The following is a 16,571-nucleotide window of genomic DNA, read 5'->3' as shown; positions in this document are numbered from 1 at the left end:
CTCCGGCGTCCCTGTAATCAACACGTCATCCAGGTAGACAGTCACACGTGGTAAACCTCTCAAAATGCCCTCCATAACACGTTGAAAAATTGCGCAGGCAGAGGATACTCCAAAGGGCAACCGTGTATATTCATACAGGCCCCGGTGTGTGTTAATTGTTACATATGGTCGGGAGGCAGGGTCCAGCTCCAACTGCAGATAGGCGTGACTCATATCTAATTTTGTGAATGAGAGTCCGCCTGCAGGTTTCGCGTAGAGATCCTCTATGCGAGGCATTGGGTATCGGTCGAGTCGGGAAACTGTATTCACTGTAAGTTTATAGTCGCCACACAAGCGAACTGTGGCATCTGGCTTCATTACTGGTACAATTGGTGCTGCCCAGTCAGCAAAACGGACGGGCCTGATAATACCCAAACTCTCCAAACGAGTGAGCTCCCCTTCTACCTTCTCGAGCAAAGCGTAAGGCACTGGGCGCGCCAGGAAATAACGCGGTGTGGCTCCTGGTTCAACTTGGATACAGGCTACGGCCTCTTTTATTTTCCCCAAACCAGGCTGGAATACCTCTGGGTATCGTCCTAGCACCTCAGTCAACCCTCCCGAAACTGTTTGGAGGATGTGCTGCCATTGCAACCGCAAATGGCGCAACCAGTCCCGACCCAACAGGCTGGGCCCATGGCCACGCACTACGATAAGTGGGAAACGCCCCTCCTGGCGTCCATAGACAACAGGGGTCATTGTAGTTCCTGCAATGTCCAGTGGTTCCCCCGTGTAGGTGGCCAACCTGGCCTGGGAGTCAGTTAATGTAAGGGTCTGTATACCCTGCTTGATGCGGTCGAATGTCCTCTGGGTGATCACGGAGACCGCTGCGCCAGTATCCAACTCCATCTCCAGCGGGTGGCCATTGACCCGTACTGTCACCTTAATGGGGGCCACACGGGGAGCTGCCACACAATGCAGCTGCAGGCAGTCGTCCTCCGTCTCCACGTCCTCAGGAGTGGTCGCCGCAGGTTCATCCACATGGAAGGTACGGCCTCTGGGCTGGTCCCAGTTACGGCCCCTGGGCTGGTCCCAGTTTCGGTCGGAACAACGGCACCTCTGGCGTCCCCAGGACCGCTGTCCGTGACGGGGTCGGCGCCGACAAGTCTGACACGGACATGGCTCCTCATCCATTGGCTCTGGAGAAGGCTCCCTTCGGGGAGGAATGTCCGATGGCCGCTGGCGTCGGTCTGGTCGTTGCCTCGCCCAAGGTACCGCAGGAGTGTGGGGGGACGTTTATTGGGCGGAAAGGGTTGCGCCCCAAGGCATGCACTTCCATTCCCTGTAGCTCCTGTACTCCTCGCTCTGCGCTCTCTCGGGACAAGACTATTTGTATTGCCTGTTGAAAAGTCAATGTTGGCTCCGCTAACAACTTTCTCTGGGTGGCCGCATTGTTAATACCGCAAACCAAACGGTCGCGTAACATTTCTGACAAGGTCACATATTCCACAATCCCGCGTAGCCTGGATAAAAAAAAAAATCGGCAAGGGATTCTCCAGGGGTCCTCTCAGTGGTATTCAACCGGTAACGCTGGACTATCGTGGACGGGGTTGGGTTAAAGTGTTGCCCCACTATATTCACAAGTTCGTCAAATGTTTTGGTGTCCAGCGCAGCTGGGTACGTAAGACTCCTAATCACCCCAAACGTATGCGGCCCGCAGGCGGTGAGCAATATGACCACCTGGCGCTCGTTTTCAGTGATATTGTTTGCCCGGAAATAGTAACGCATCCGTTGTGTGTACTGGTTCCAGCTTTCCAGCGCAGCATCAAAAACATCCAAACGTCCGTACAGAGGCATGGTAAAATAGAAAACAACTTCCAACCTGTATCCAACAAAAATCCAGGGAGGTGGCTTCAGCAGTGTAGACAGCTATTCACTTTTACCTTCGTCGCCAGTTTTGTAAGGGCCCCGAAGAATCCAGCACGAGTTTTAAGGATACAAAATAATAACGTTTATTTACTATAACAATATATACATAACAGTAGCAGTAACTTCCCTTGCTACCTTCTCCTTCCTCCTGGTTCCTGGACTGGCCAGCTTATTTATAGTAGGAGTTTCTCCGCCCCCCTCATTGGGAAAGTTCGTACTCCCATAGGATTGTGGGATAGTCATTAGTCCCCAGCCAATCGTCAGTAGGCAGGTTATAACAAAAGCCTTAGATTACAGGGTGATTTAGACAGGCTGGTTAGATGGGAAAAACAGTGGCAAATGGAATTTAACCCTGAAAAGTGAGGTCATGCATTTCGAAAGAACTAACAATCATTCTATTCATTTGTCAAAGGCAAAAGAATAGAATGATAGGACCCTAGAAAGTACAGAGGATCAGAGAGATATTGGTTTAGATCCCTGAAGTTAGCAGGACAAGTAGATAAGGTGGTTAAGAAGGCATACGAGATATTTGCCTTTATTAGCCTAGGCATAGAATATAAGAACAGGGAGGTTATGATGGAGCTGTATAAAATGCTGGTTAGTCCACATCTGCATGTGCAGTTCTGGTCGTCACACTATAGGAAGGTGATTGCACTGGAGAGGGAGCAGAGGGGATTCACCAGGATGTTGCCTGGGCTGGAGCATTTCAACATTCAAGAGAGGTTGGTCAGGCCGGGGTTGTTTTCCTTTGAGCAGAGAATGTTTTGGGGGGGGGGGGGGGGGGGGGGGGGGGGCTGATTGTATGAGGGGCATAGAAAGATACTTTACCTTAATGGAGGGGGCAACAAAGGGTATAGATTTAAGGCGAGGGGCAGGAGGTTTAGAAGGGATGTGAGGAAAAGCTTCTGCACCCAGAGGGACTCATTGTCTGAAAGGGTGGTAGAGGCGGGAACCCTCACAACATTTAAGAAGTATTTAGATGAGCACTTGAATACAATAGCATACAAGGCTACGGGCCAAGTGCTGGAAAATGGGATTAGAGTAAATAGGTGCTTGTAGGCAGGCTTGGCCACGATGGGCCGAAGGGCCTCTTTCCATGCTGTAAAAATTCCATGACAATCAGCAGTTATCAATCATCCTTAACCTCACCTTTTCTATTGGTATTCTTCTTCCTTCTGCTATCGTCTTTTTGCTGTTTATATATGCTGGATATATGCAAATAAACCTTCAAAGGCAAAAAACGTTATTTAGAAACCTCAAAAATTTCCCTAGGTAATCACAAAAAACCCCTCCAATAAGTAAGAGAAATTTACAGCACGGTAGCACAGTGGTTAGCACTGTTGCTTCACAGCACCAGGGTCCCAGGTTCAATTCCCAGCTTGGGTCACTGTCTGTGCGGAGTCTGAACGTTCCGTGGGTTTCCTCCGGGTGTTCCGGTTTTCTCCCACAAAAGACAAGCTGTTAGGCGAATTGGACATTCTATATTCTCCCTCCATGTACCTGAACAGGTGCCAGAATGTGGCAACTAGGGGCTTTTCACAGTAACTTCATTGCAGTGTTAATGTAAGCCTACCTGTGACAATAAAGATTATCCTTCTCAATGCAAACTTATCTAACTCCTTCCCCCGCTGACTCAATTATCAGCATTAGCTATCATTAATGTTGATTTTTAACTGGTTGCCACAATAAACCTGTATCTCAAAAATTGTAACTTGATCTTTTATAAACACAAACATTTAGTTATGTGTTTCTGCTGAATAGATTTGTTTTTATATTCATACAGCTCCAGATTTAATATAGCCTATAGCAATGCTCAGTTTCCCACTCTCCTTTTCAACAATGCTTTCAGATAACACATGTTGGAGATTTATTTGTATTCCAGTTGCTCGGTACTTTCTGGCTGGTTTCTCAGACAGCAGCATGTGCAAGATGGGGCCAGTTAGCAGACATGAATAGAGAACTTGTTGGTAAAATTACAGGGAGCGTAGCAGCGGACAGGAAATAGGTTCAAAGTCATGGTCCTGTTGACTGGGTGTCTCTCAAACTGGAGCTATGTCCCAGCTAAAACGGGACTCGCCTGGAAGCCGCAGTTATAAGCAGTCGCTGTACGAGGGACCCCAAAACGGTGATAAAGTGAAGGGTGTGGAATGTGAAGAGGCTGATACAGTGTAGCAGTCTGCGCATGCCCGAGAGGCCTGGAGCAACCCACCCCGCTTTATGACGACACAATAGAACTCCAGGGTTCCAGAATGGAACGTTCGGACATTTCGCTACAAAACAAAGAGGCGTCCGAATCCTTCCCAACTTCAGCACATTAAACTACACCCTCCACTAGCGGGCGGGCTCTTACCGCTCTCTGTCAGCGTGACTCTTGTCCAGATACACCATGTTGTCTCACACCACTTCCTGCTGACTCAGCCGCTATCAAACCAGGAGAGCCACCTCTACACTGCACCGATAGGTCCGGGCTCCTCCGCCCACAGATCCTACTGGATACTGCGGCTGTCAATTTCCAAAGCACCACAACTTCCGCTTTACCCAGACTTTAAATACTCTGGTCCCTAAAATTAGATTCCTTCCCACACTCCTTGAAATGTCACCTTTAACAAGGGAGAAGAAGGACATATCCAAACTAGAGAACAATAAAAAAAACTAGAGATTTGTTGGTAAAATTACGGGGAACGTGGCAGCGGACAGGAAATAGGTTCAAAGTCATGGACATGATTCACCTTAGGAAGGAGCAGTGCTCCGAAAGCTAGTGTTTGAAACAAAACTGTTGGACTTTAACCTGGTGTTGTAAGACTTCTTACTGTGCTCACCCCAGTCCAACGCCAGCATCTCCACATCATAAAAAAAACTAGTTGTGAAAGCAACTTTTAATAAAACGTGTGGTGTGTGCACATTCTCCCCCCGTTTGCGTGGGGTTCTCCCCCACAACCCAAAGATGTGTAGGGTAGGTGGATTGGCCACACTATATTGCCCCTTAATTGGAAAAAATGAATTGGGTACTATCATGATATGCAGACACACACAATGATACACAGACAAGCAGCTAATGGACACAAAGAACAAGACATGACCAATAAGCAGGCAGGACACTCAGGGGTAGGATCTGACTATAAAAGACATGAGGCACTCACACTCCGTCTCTTTCCACTGATGAACATCTAGAGAGTCAGTCAAGGGTGTTGTTACAATCTCACACCTCCACCATGTGGCTAAGAGCTAGTCTGGTTCAGTCAGACAGAGTAACCACACTTAAGTTAGCAGAGAGTCGAACTCACAGAGAACTGTGCTATCAGTTCAATAAACCTGATTGAACTAACTTCAAGGTCTGGAGTATCTTTCTGATCTAAACTGCATCCAGTTGCAGCCAGTGTTGCAGCAAGTGTACCTAACACGACATGATACCAGGAGACTACCAATTTAAGGTGGCTTACCTCAGTCCGTTCCGTGACGACCAGCAAATGTATCCCGGCATCATGGAGAAGATTCAGGCTCCTCACCAACTCAGGACCTCCGGCAATCTCAGTGCCAACTGGAGGATATTCAAGCAAAGGTTTCTGCTGTGCATCGCAGCCTCAGATCTCGAGGGTGCAGATGATGCAAGAAAGATAGCGCTTCTCCTCTCAACAGCGGGTGATCAAGCCATCGAACTCTTCAACTCGTTTAACTTCACCGAAGGCCAGGACAAGACAAAGTTCCAGACCATCCTGGACAAGTCCGATAGTCACTGTGAAGTGGACACCAATTAAATCTTCAAGCGCTACATATTCAAACAACGTGTACAAGGTAAAGATGAATCTTTCAATGCCTTCTTAACTATTCTCCGCCTGCTTGCGCTGTCCTGCAACTTTGGTAATATTGCTGACTTCATGATCAGAGACCAAATCGTGTTTGGAGTTCACTCTGTTCCTCTGAGAGAGCAGCTCTTAAAAATCAAGCACATGACCCTGCCAGTTGCGATTGAAACATGTACAGTGCAAAAAATCAGTATTCCCAATACAAATCGGCTGAAAATGAGAAACTTGCCTCCCACGAGGCAGTGACTGAGCAGGCCATCTCCTGGATGCAGCGCCTCAGCATTGAAGACAGTGGCCATCTCGGGCGCTTTTCCTGGGGCCCCGCGCATGCGCGATGCGAACGGGATAACGAAGCGGCCGACACCCACACTGTCTGCCGACCGCACTGCGCATGTGCGACGACGTACACCGCGTCACGACGCCGACACCATGACGTGCCCGAACTGTGGCAACGCCCACTTAAAGGGACACTGCCCTGCAAGAGGCAGGCAATGTTTAAACTGCGGGAAGCCTGGACACTATGCAGCTTTGTGCAGGTCTGCACCAACAGTCAGAGGCCAGCGCTCCCAATTCCGACAATGGCGCGTCCAGAATGTGCAACGACGATTACAGGATTGTGATCCTGGCAGTACAACGGATCCAGAGGACGAGTGCTTGGAATCCGCCTACCAAGTGGGCATCATTGCCACACGTGAACATGCCACACCTAACTCATCTCGCATTCAGTCCATCCTCGCTGTGGATTTGGAGGGCGAATGGCGCGTGATGATGCAGGTCAACCACTGCTCCATCCAGTTCAAGCTCGACACAGGTGCTTCTGCCAACCTCCTCTCACAGGCAGACTTCAAACGCATCAAGAAGCCCCCCAGGTCTTTCCAGCAGCCTGCCAGCTCCTGGACTATAATGGTAATGCCATCACGGCACTGGGGTCCTGCCATCTACTCGTCTCCAACCGGAGTACCCATGCACGGCTAAGGTTTGAAATTGTCAAGCCGGACAGGGCATCCCTACTGGGCGCGCATGCCTGCAAAAAGCTAAACCTGGTGCAGCGGGTTTATTCAACGACATCCTCCAATGTGGATCTTCAAGCTGGCATTGATGTCATCCTCGCTCAGTATCCAGATGTGTTTGACGGGATGGGCACTTTGCCATATCGGTACAAGATCCTACTGCGACCCGATGCCAAGCCAGTGGTCCATGCACCATGCCGGGTCCTGACTCCGCTGAAGGAGCGCCTGAAGGAACAGCTCAAGGAGCTGCAGCAGCAGGGGATCATTTCCAGGGTAACCAAACCGACTGACTGGGTCAGCTCGATGGTGGTGGTTAGGAAACCCTCTGGAGACCTGCGCATCTGCATTGATCCCAAGGATCTCAACCAGAATATAATACGTGAACACTACCCCATCCCGAAGCGGGAGGAACTCACCAGTGAGATGGCACATGCAAGGTTTTTCACGAAGTTAGATGCGTCTCATGGATTCTGGTAAATCCAGCTGGATGAGTCCAGCAGAAGACTCTGCACCTTGAACACACCGTTTGGTGAGATATTTCATCGCATCATGGAGCAGATGATGGAGGGCATCGAAGGGTTTTGTGTGTCTGACATTATCATATGGTCCACAACCCCTGAGGAGCATGTTTCCCGTCTCCAGCAGGTATTCCGCCGTGCCCACGCCAATGGCCTGAAGCTGAACAGGGCCAAATGTTGCTTTGGCATGTCGACACTCAGGTTCCTGGGAGACCAGATCTCTCAGCAGGGCGTGTGCCCCGACACAGACAAGGTCAAGGACATCGCAGCCATTAAGGTCCCGGAAGACAAGGCGGCGGTATTGCGCTTGGTCAATTTTCTGGGCAAGTTCATCCCAAACGTGGCCTCACACACCACGGCCCTACGTAACCTAGTGAAGAAGTCCACTGCCTTCGAGTGGAAGGCGGCCTATCAGGCAGAGTGGTTGGAGCTGAAAGCCAAGCTCACCACTGTACCCGTATTGGCATTTTTCGACCCAGACAGGGAAACAAAAATCTCGACAGACGCGAGCCAGGATGGCATCGGTGCGGTCCTGCTGCAACGCGATGACACTTCATTCTTGGCATCGGTTGCCTACTCATCAAGGGCAATGATGCCCACTGAACTAAGATATGCACAAATCGAGAAGGAATGCCTGGGCCTTCTCACTGGCATTCTCAAGTTTCATGACTATGTCTACAGCCTGCCGACATTCACAGTCGAGACGGATCACAGGCCCCTGGTCCACATTATCCACAAGGACCTTAATGACATGACACCTCGGTTGCAGCGCATCCTCCTCAAACTCAGAAGGTACAACTTTGACCTGGTCTACACGCCTGGCAAGGAGCTCATCATTGCCGATACACTGTCCCGCTCCATCACCGTGCCTAGTGAACCACTGAACGTCATCCGGCAAATTGAGTCACAGGTACAGCTGTGTGCTAGCACCCTCCCGGCATCTGATGAGAAGGTGATTCGTATCCGTGAGGAGACAGCCAAAGACCCCCCTCTTGCAGCGTGTCATGCATCACCTCGCCAATGGCTGGCAAAAAGGGCAGTGCCCTCAATTTTTCAGTGTAACGGACGACCTGACAGTGGTTGATGGAATCCTCCTCAAACTGAACCGGATTGTAATTCCACACAGTCTCCAGAGCTTGGTGCTCCGTCAAATCCATGAGGGCCACCTGGGTGTGGAAAAGTGCAGACGCAGAGCCAGGCAGGCTGTCTACTGGCCCGGGATCAGCCAAGACATCGCGAACATGGTCCTTAACTGTGCGACCTGTCAACGCTTCCAGCCAGCGCAGAGTAAGGAGACACTTCAGCAGCATGAAATCGAAACCTCTCCGTGATCCAAGGTTGGCATCGACCTCTTTCATGCAAATGGTTTTGATTACGTGTTAATCATTGATTATTTTTCCAATTACCCTGAAGTCGTGAAGCTCTCAGACCTCACACCTCGGACCGTCATCAAGGCCTGTAAGGAGGCGTCCTCCAGGCATGGTATCCCACTCACTGTCATGAGTGACAATGGCCCGTGCTTCGGCAGCCATGAATGGTCTCTGTTTGCCCAGTTGTATCAGTTCAAACTTGTCACTTCCAGCCCACACTATCCGCAGTCAAACGGAAAAGTTGAGAAAGGGGTGCACATAGTGAAGCAGCTCATCTGCAAGGCAGTGGATTCTGCGTCTGACATTCACCTCGCGCTGCTTGCGTACAGGGTGGCCCCACTGTCCACTGCCATGTTGCCGGCTCAACTCCTGATGAACAGGGACCTGCGAACAACACTTCCAGCCATACACTTCCCCAACCTGGATCACCTCCCGGTGCTGCAGAAGGTGCAGCAACTCCTAGACTGGCAAAAACAGGGCAATGATGCTCAGGCAACCGATTTGCCCGTGTTATCCCCATCAGACACTGTTCGGGTCAAGATCTCTGATGGAGGCTGGTGAGCTCCAGCTGTCGTTGTTCGACAGGCTGCCCCCTGCTCGTATGTTGTGCATCTGGCTGATGGTTCTGTTGTGCGGCGAAACAGACGGGCACTGCGCAAAGTTGCCTGCCCGCAACCACATTCTTCTCCGTTTCCTTCTATTGTTTTGCCACCTCCTGATACCTCGACTCACCAGGCCACCAGTCAGGCTTCAATCCCGCCCATCAAGGCGCTGTCATCCCCACCACCACCTTTCCGGTGGTCGATCAGGATCAGACGCAAGCCACAGAGACTGGACTTATGAACATTTGTTCTGTTTGCTATGTTCTGTGTTCTTGCAATAGACAGCTGTTTTCACATGTACATATGTTCACACCCACTGCATGTATAGATGTTAATATTGGCCCATTCTTGTAAATACGTTCACATATGTCATCCAAACATAAAAAGGGGGAGATGTCATGATATGCAGACACACACATAATGATATACAGACAAGCAGCTAATGGACACAGAGAACAGGACATGACCAATATGCAGGCAGGACACTCAGGGGAGGGATCTGACTATAAAAGCCACGAGGCACTCACACTCCGCCTCTTTCCACTGATGAACATCTAGAGAGTCAGTCAAGGGTGTTGTTACAATCTCACACCTCCACCACGTGGCTAAGAGCTAGTCTGGTTCAGTCAGACAGAGTAACCACACTTAAGTTAGCAGAGAGTCGAACTCACAGAGAACTGTGCTAAATGTGCTATCAGTTCAATAAATCTGATTGAACTAACTTCAAAGTTGGGAGTATCTTTCTGATCTAAACTGCATCCAGTTGCAGCCAGTGTTAGACCAGTGTACCTAACACGACAGGTACTCTAAATTTATGGAAAAAAATAAAAATAAATACAATGACCCGGCCTCCATTGCTCTTTGGGGAGCAACCCTCTGATAGAAAAAATATCTCCTCATCCCAGTCTTAAATGGGAGGCCACTAATTTTTAAACAATGCCCCACTAAGTCTAGACTATTGGATTTGATTGGATTGGATTTGTTTATTGTCACGTGTACCGAGGTACAGTGAAAAGTATTTTTCTGCGAGCAGCTCAACAGATCATTAAGTACATGGGAAGAAAAGGGAATAAAATAAAATACATAATAGGGCAACACAAGGTACACAATGTAACTACATAACACCAGCATCGGATAAAGCATACAGGCTGTAGTGTTTATGAGGTCAGTCCATAAGAGGGTAATTTAGGAGTCTGGTCACAGCGGGGAAGAAGCTGTTTTTGAGTCTGTTCATGCGTGTTCTCAGACTTCTGTATCTCCTGCCCGATGAAAGAAGTTGGAAGAGTGAGTAAGCCGGGTGGGAGGGGTCTTTGATTATGCTGCCTGCTTTCCTCAGGCAGCGGGAGGTGTAGATGGAGTCAATGGATGGGAGGCAGGGTCGTGTGTTGGACTGGGCGATGTTCACGACTCTCTGAAGTTTCTTGTGGTCTTGGGCCGAGCAGTTGCCATATCAGGGTGTGATGCAGCCCGATAGGATGCTTTCTATGGTGCATCTGTAAAAGTTGGTACGGGTTAATGTGGACATGCCGAATTTCCTTAGTTTCCTGAGGAAGTATAGGCGCTGTTGTGCTTTCTTGGTGGTAGCATCGACGTGGGTGGACCAGGACAGATTTTTGGAGATGTGCAACCCTAGGAATTTGAAACTGCTAACCATCTCCACCTCGGACCCGTTGATGCTGACAGGGGTGTGTACAGTACTTTGCTTCCTGAAGTCAATGACCAACTCTTTAGTTTTGCTGGCATTGAGGGAGAGATTGTTGTTGCTGCACCACTCCACTAGGTTCTCAATCTCCCTCCTGTATTCTGACTGGTCGTTATTCGAGATACAGCCCACTATGGTCGTATCGTCAGCAAACTTGTAAATGGAGTTGGAACCAAATTTTTGGCCACGCAAAGGGGCAAGGGGAAACATCCTCTCAGCATCCACCCTTTAAAATCTTTAAAATCATGATCTTATATGCTTCATATTGCAGCCATTTATATGGCTGGTCCAGTTCAGTTTCTGGTTTATAGTAACTTCCAGGATGTTGATTCCATGATGGTAATGTCATTGAATGTCACGGCTAGAAGGTTAGATTCTCTCTTGCTGGTGATAGTAATTACTTGGCACTTGTTTGGTGCAAGTGTTACTTGCCATCTATCAGCCTAAGGCTGAATGTTGTCCAGGTCTTACTGCATATGGTTATGGACTGTTTCAGTATTTCAGGAGTTGCAAATGGTGAACATTGCACTCATGAGCGAACATCCCCACTTGTGACCTTATGATGGAGAAAAGATAATTGAGGAAGCAGCTAGAACTGGTTGGGCCTAGGACACCACTCTGAGGAACCCCTGCAGTGATGTCCTGGGACTGAGATGACTGACTTCCAACAACCACGATCATCTTCCTTTGTGCCAGGTATGATTCCAACTAGCGGAGAGTTCCCCCCAGTTTCCCATTGACTTCAGATTTTCTTGGGCTCGTTGATGCCACACTAAGTGAAGTGACAGCCTTGGTGCCCAGAGCAATCGCTATCACCTTATTTCTTGTGTTCAGCTTTATGCCCATGTTTGGACCAAGTCTGTAATGAGGTCAGGAACTGAGTGGCTCTGGCAGAACTTTTTTAAAATTATAAATTTAGAGTACCCAATTCATTTTTTCCAATTAAGTGGCAATTTAGTGTGTTCAATCCACCTACCCTGCACATCTTTGGGTTGTGGGGGCAAAACCCACGCAAACACGGGGAGAATGTGCAAACTCCACACGGACAATGACCCAGAGCCGGGATTGAACCTGGGACCTCGGCGCCGTGAGACTGCAGTGCTACCACTACGCCACCGTGCTGCCCAACCCTGGCAGAACTGAGTGTCAGTGAAAGGTTGTTGCTGTGCAAGTTCTGTTCGATAGGTATGATTCTATGAGTATGACTATGTCAGTCTGTTGCTTGACCCCTCTGTGGGACAGCTTTCCCAACGCTGAAGGATGTTAGTAAGGAGAATTGTTCGGGTTGACCGGGCTGGGCTTGCTGCTGTCGGTTCCAGTGCCTAAGTCAATGCTGGGTGGTCTTTCGGGTTTCATTCCTTTCAGACTTCATAGCGGTTTGATATACCTCAACTAGGCCACTTAAGAAGGTATTTAAGAGTCAACCAACCACATTGCTGTGGGTCTGGAATCACATCTAGGCCAGACCAGATAAGGACTGAGATTTATTTCCCTAAAGGGCATTAGTAAATGAGATGGGTTCTTAACAATGGTTCCACTGTTACCATTACTGAGACTAACTTTCAATTCTAGATTTGTTTGTTGAACCCATGTCCTCAGCGTTTTAGCCTCGGCCTCTGGATTACTAATCCAGTGACATTACCATTACATCGCTGCCTCTTCTTGAATGCATTATTGGTGAATAATGACATTTAAGTACAGCCAGCCTATCTTAATACTTCCTTTCTATCCATTTGTAGCCCATATAACTAGCATCATTTTCACCATGACTTGGTCAGTGCCTTCCTCCTTGGGAAAGAGAGATGGAAATACTCATTTTGTACCTCAGCCATGCTCTGTCTCATGCGCAAATCCCCTTTTTGGCCCTCAATCAGCCCCATCCCACCTTTTAGCATCCTTTTACTATTTATATGACTATAAAAGACTTTTGAATTCTCTTTTATGTTAGCTGCTAGGCGATTCTCATACTATATCTTTGCTTCTATTTGTTTCTCACTTCACCTCTGAATCTTCTTTGATTCTCAATTGAATTATCCACCTTTTTCTGCTTCATTTTATTCTCCATCTCTATTGTCATCCAGGGAGCTCTGGATTTGTTTGCCCTACCTTTCTCCCTCCTGGGGATGTACCTTGACTGTACCCAAACCGTCTCCTCTTTATAGACAGCCCAGTGATCAATTATAGTTTGGTCTGCCAATCTTTGATTCCAATTTTCCTGGGCCAAATAAACTCAAATTACTGCGGAAAGTCATCCAGACTCGAAATGTTAGCTCCTTTTTCTTTTTTTAAAAATATATTTTATTAAAGTTTTCAAACACAATTTTTCCACCTTACAAATCAACATAAAAGATAACACAATAACTAATAAGTAACATTATTTAAATAAAATAGTGAACTAACAAAGTAACAAAAAATAGTGCTCCCCCCCGCCCCCCCCCCCCGGCCGCTCTGGGCTGCTGCTGAAGATCTATTTTCCTTTAACGTTCCGCGAGATAGTCAAGGAACGGTTGCCACCACCTGGAGAACCCATGAACCGATCCTCTCAACGCAAACTTCATCCGTTCCAGTTTTATGAACCCTGCCATATCGTTTATCCAGGCCTCCACGCCGGGGGGTTTTGCTTCCTTCCACATGAGTAAGATTCTTCGCTGGGCTACCAGGGACGCAAAGGCCACAATATCGGCCTCTTTCGCCTCCTGCACTCCCGGCTCCTCCGCTACCCCAAATATCGCTCACCCCCAGCCTGGCTTGACCCGGACCTTCACCACCTTTGAAATCACCTTTGCCACTCCCCTCCAGTACTCATCCAGTGCCGGACACGACCAGAACATCTGTGCGTGGTTCGCCGGGCTTCCCAAGCACCTCCCGCACCTGTCCTCCAGTCCGAAAAACCTGCTCAGTCTTGCTCCCGTCATGTGTGCTCTGTGTAGCACCTTGAATTGTATCAGGCTAAGCCTGGCACACGAGGAAGAGGAATTTACCCTACTTAGGGCATCAGCCCACAGACCCTCCTCAATCTCCTCCTCCAACTCTTCTTCCCATTTTCCCTTCAGCTCCTCTACCAGCAACTCCCCCTCGTCTCTCATCTCCTGATATATTTCGGACACTTTGCCCTCCCCGACCCATACCCCCGAAATCACTCTATCCTGGATCCCCCGTGTCGGGAGCAGCAGAAATTCCCTCACCTGTTGCCTCGTAAACGCCCTCACTTGCATGTATCTAAAGATATTCCCCGGGGGAAACTCATACTTTTCCTCCAGCGCTCCCAGGCTCGCAAACTCCCCGTCAATAAACAATTCTCTCAATCTCCTAATTCCTGCCAGATGCCAGCTCTGGAACCCTCCGTCCATCCTTCCTGGGACAAACCTATGGTTGTTCCAGATCGGGGACCACACCGAGGCACCTGTCACACTCCTATGTCGCCTCCATTGCCCCACATCCTTAAGGTTGCCGCCACCACTGGGTTCGTGGTGTACCTTTTCGGGGAGAGCGATAGCGGCGCCGTCACCAGCGCCTTTAGGCCCATTCCTTTACAGGACGCCATCTCCAGCTTCTTCCACGCCGCCCCCTCCCCCTCCCTCATCCACTTGCGAACCATCGCCACATTGGCGGCCCAGTAGTAATCGTCCAGATTCGGCAACGCCAGTCCCCCACTGTCCCTGCTACGTTGTAGGAACCCCCTCCTTACCCTCGGGGTCTTCCCTGCCCACACAAAACTTATAACACTCCTATCTATTTTCTTAAAAAAGGCCTTAGTGATCAAAATGGGGAGACATCGAAACACAAAAAGAAACCTTGTGAGGACCATCATCTTGACCGCCTGCACTCTGCCCGCCAGTGAGAGCAGCAGCATATCCCACCTCTTGAAATCCTCCTCCATCTGCTCCACCAGCCGCGTCAGATTGAGTTTGTGTAAAGTTCCCCAGCTCCTGGCTACCTGAATCCCCAAATATCGGAAGCTCCTTTCCGCTCTCCTTAACGGCAGGCCGTCTATCCCTCTTCCCTGATCCCCGGGGTGTACTACGGAAAGCTCACTCTTCCCCATATTGAGCCTATATCCCGAAAATTCTCCACGCTCCCTCAATATCTGCATAACCTCTGTCATCCCCTCCACAGGATCCGTCACATACAGCAGTAGGTCATCTGCGTAGAGTGACACTCGGTGTTCCTCTCCCCCTCTAACCACCCCCCTCCATTTCCTAGAGTCTCTCAACGCTATGGCCAGTGCTTCAATTGCCAGCGCGAACAGTAATGGGGACAGGGGACACCCCTGCCTTGTTCCCCTATGTAACCGAAAATACTCCGATCTCTGCCGATTTGTGACTACACTTGCCACTGGGGCCCCATAGAGGAGTTTGACCCAACTGACAAACCCCTCCCTGAACCCAAACCTCCTCAACACCTCCCATAAATACTCCCACTCTACCCTATCAAATGCCTTCTCTGCATCCATCGCTGCCACTATCTCTGCCTCCCCCTCCGCTGGGGGCATCATTATCACCCCCAACAGCCGTCGCACGTTGACATTCAATTGTCTCCCCTTTACAAACCCTGTCTGGTCTTCATGCACCACCCCCGGGACACAATCCTCGATCCTCGTCGCTAGCACTTTTGCCAACAACTTGGCGTCTACATTCAGGAGCGAGATAGGCCTATATGACCCGCATTGCATCGGATCTTTATCTCGCTTCAGGATTAATGATATCGTCGCCTCCGACATTGTCGGGGGTATCGTCCCCCCTTCTCTGACCTCGTTAAAGGTTCTCACCAGCAGCGGGGCCAACAGGTCCCCATATTTCCTATAAAATTCCACCGGGAACCCGTCTGGTCCCGGGGCCTTCCCTGCCTGCATGTTCCCCAGCCCTTTATTCGCTTCGTCCACCCTGATTGGTGCCCCAGACCTGCCACATCCTGCTCCTCCACCCTCGGAAACCTTAGTTGGTCCAAGAACTGTTGCATCCCCTCTTTTCCCTCCGGGGGTTGGGACCTATATAGCCTCTCATAAAAGGTCGTAAACACCTCATTTACCTTCCCTGCACTCCGCACCGTAGTTCCCGTTTCATCCCTAACACCGCCTATTTCCCTCGCCGCTATCCTCTTACGAAGCTGGTGGGCCAGCAGCCGGCTCGCCTTTTCCCCATATTCGTACCTCATCCCCTGTGCCTTCCTCCACTGTGCCTCTGCCTTCCCTGTGGTCAGCAGGTCAAACTCCGTCTGAAGTCTTCACCTCTCTCTATATAGTCCTTCGCCCGGGGCCTCCGCATATCTTTTATCCACACTCAAAATCTCCCCCACTAATCTCTCCCTTTCTTTGCCCTCTTTTCTCTCCTTGTAAGCCCTAATGGAGATCAACTCTCCCTTAACCACCGCCTTCAGCGCTTCCCATACTACCCCCACCTGGACCTCACCATCATCATTGGACTCCAGGTACCTCTCAATACATCCCTGCACCCTTCCACAGACCCCCTCATCCGCCAATAGTCCCACATCCAGTCGCCGGAGTGGGCGCTGTTCCCTCTCCTCTCCTAGTTCCAGATCCACCCAGTGCGGGGCATGGTCTGAAACGGCTATGGCCGAATACTCCGTTCCTGCCACCCTCGAAATCAAAGAAATCTATCCGGGAGTACATCTTATGAACATGGGAGAAAAAGGAAAAATCTT

At 49.5% G+C, this 16,571-nt stretch overlaps 1 protein-coding gene across 2 annotated transcripts in view; it reads right to left on the bottom strand.

The window, feature by feature from the left end:
• Nucleotides 1-16,571, bottom strand: part of srp19 (signal recognition particle 19) — a 418,259-nt gene that overhangs the window by 17,413 nt on the left and 384,275 nt on the right. The window contains exons 1-2 of one of the 2 annotated variants that reach the window (XM_072516451.1): nucleotides 4,256-4,371; nucleotides 3,055-3,130 (exon numbers count right to left, since the gene is read on the bottom strand). In XM_072516451.1, coding sequence (XP_072372552.1) covers nucleotides 3,055-3,130; nucleotides 4,256-4,293 — 114 coding nt within the window. In that variant the 5' untranslated portion in view covers nucleotides 4,294-4,371. Of the gene's footprint in view, nucleotides 1-3,054; nucleotides 3,131-4,255; nucleotides 4,372-16,571 lie in introns of those variants that run through there. The other variant, XM_072516450.1, reaches the window with a different exon arrangement.

This window comes from Scyliorhinus torazame, chromosome 9 (assembly GCF_047496885.1).
Source record: "Scyliorhinus torazame isolate Kashiwa2021f chromosome 9, sScyTor2.1, whole genome shotgun sequence".
In the NCBI taxonomy this organism is placed as follows: Eukaryota; Metazoa; Chordata; class Chondrichthyes; order Carcharhiniformes; family Scyliorhinidae; genus Scyliorhinus; species Scyliorhinus torazame.
Note: the sequence above shows the minus strand (reverse complement) of the source record. Positions and strands in the feature narration are given on the sequence as shown.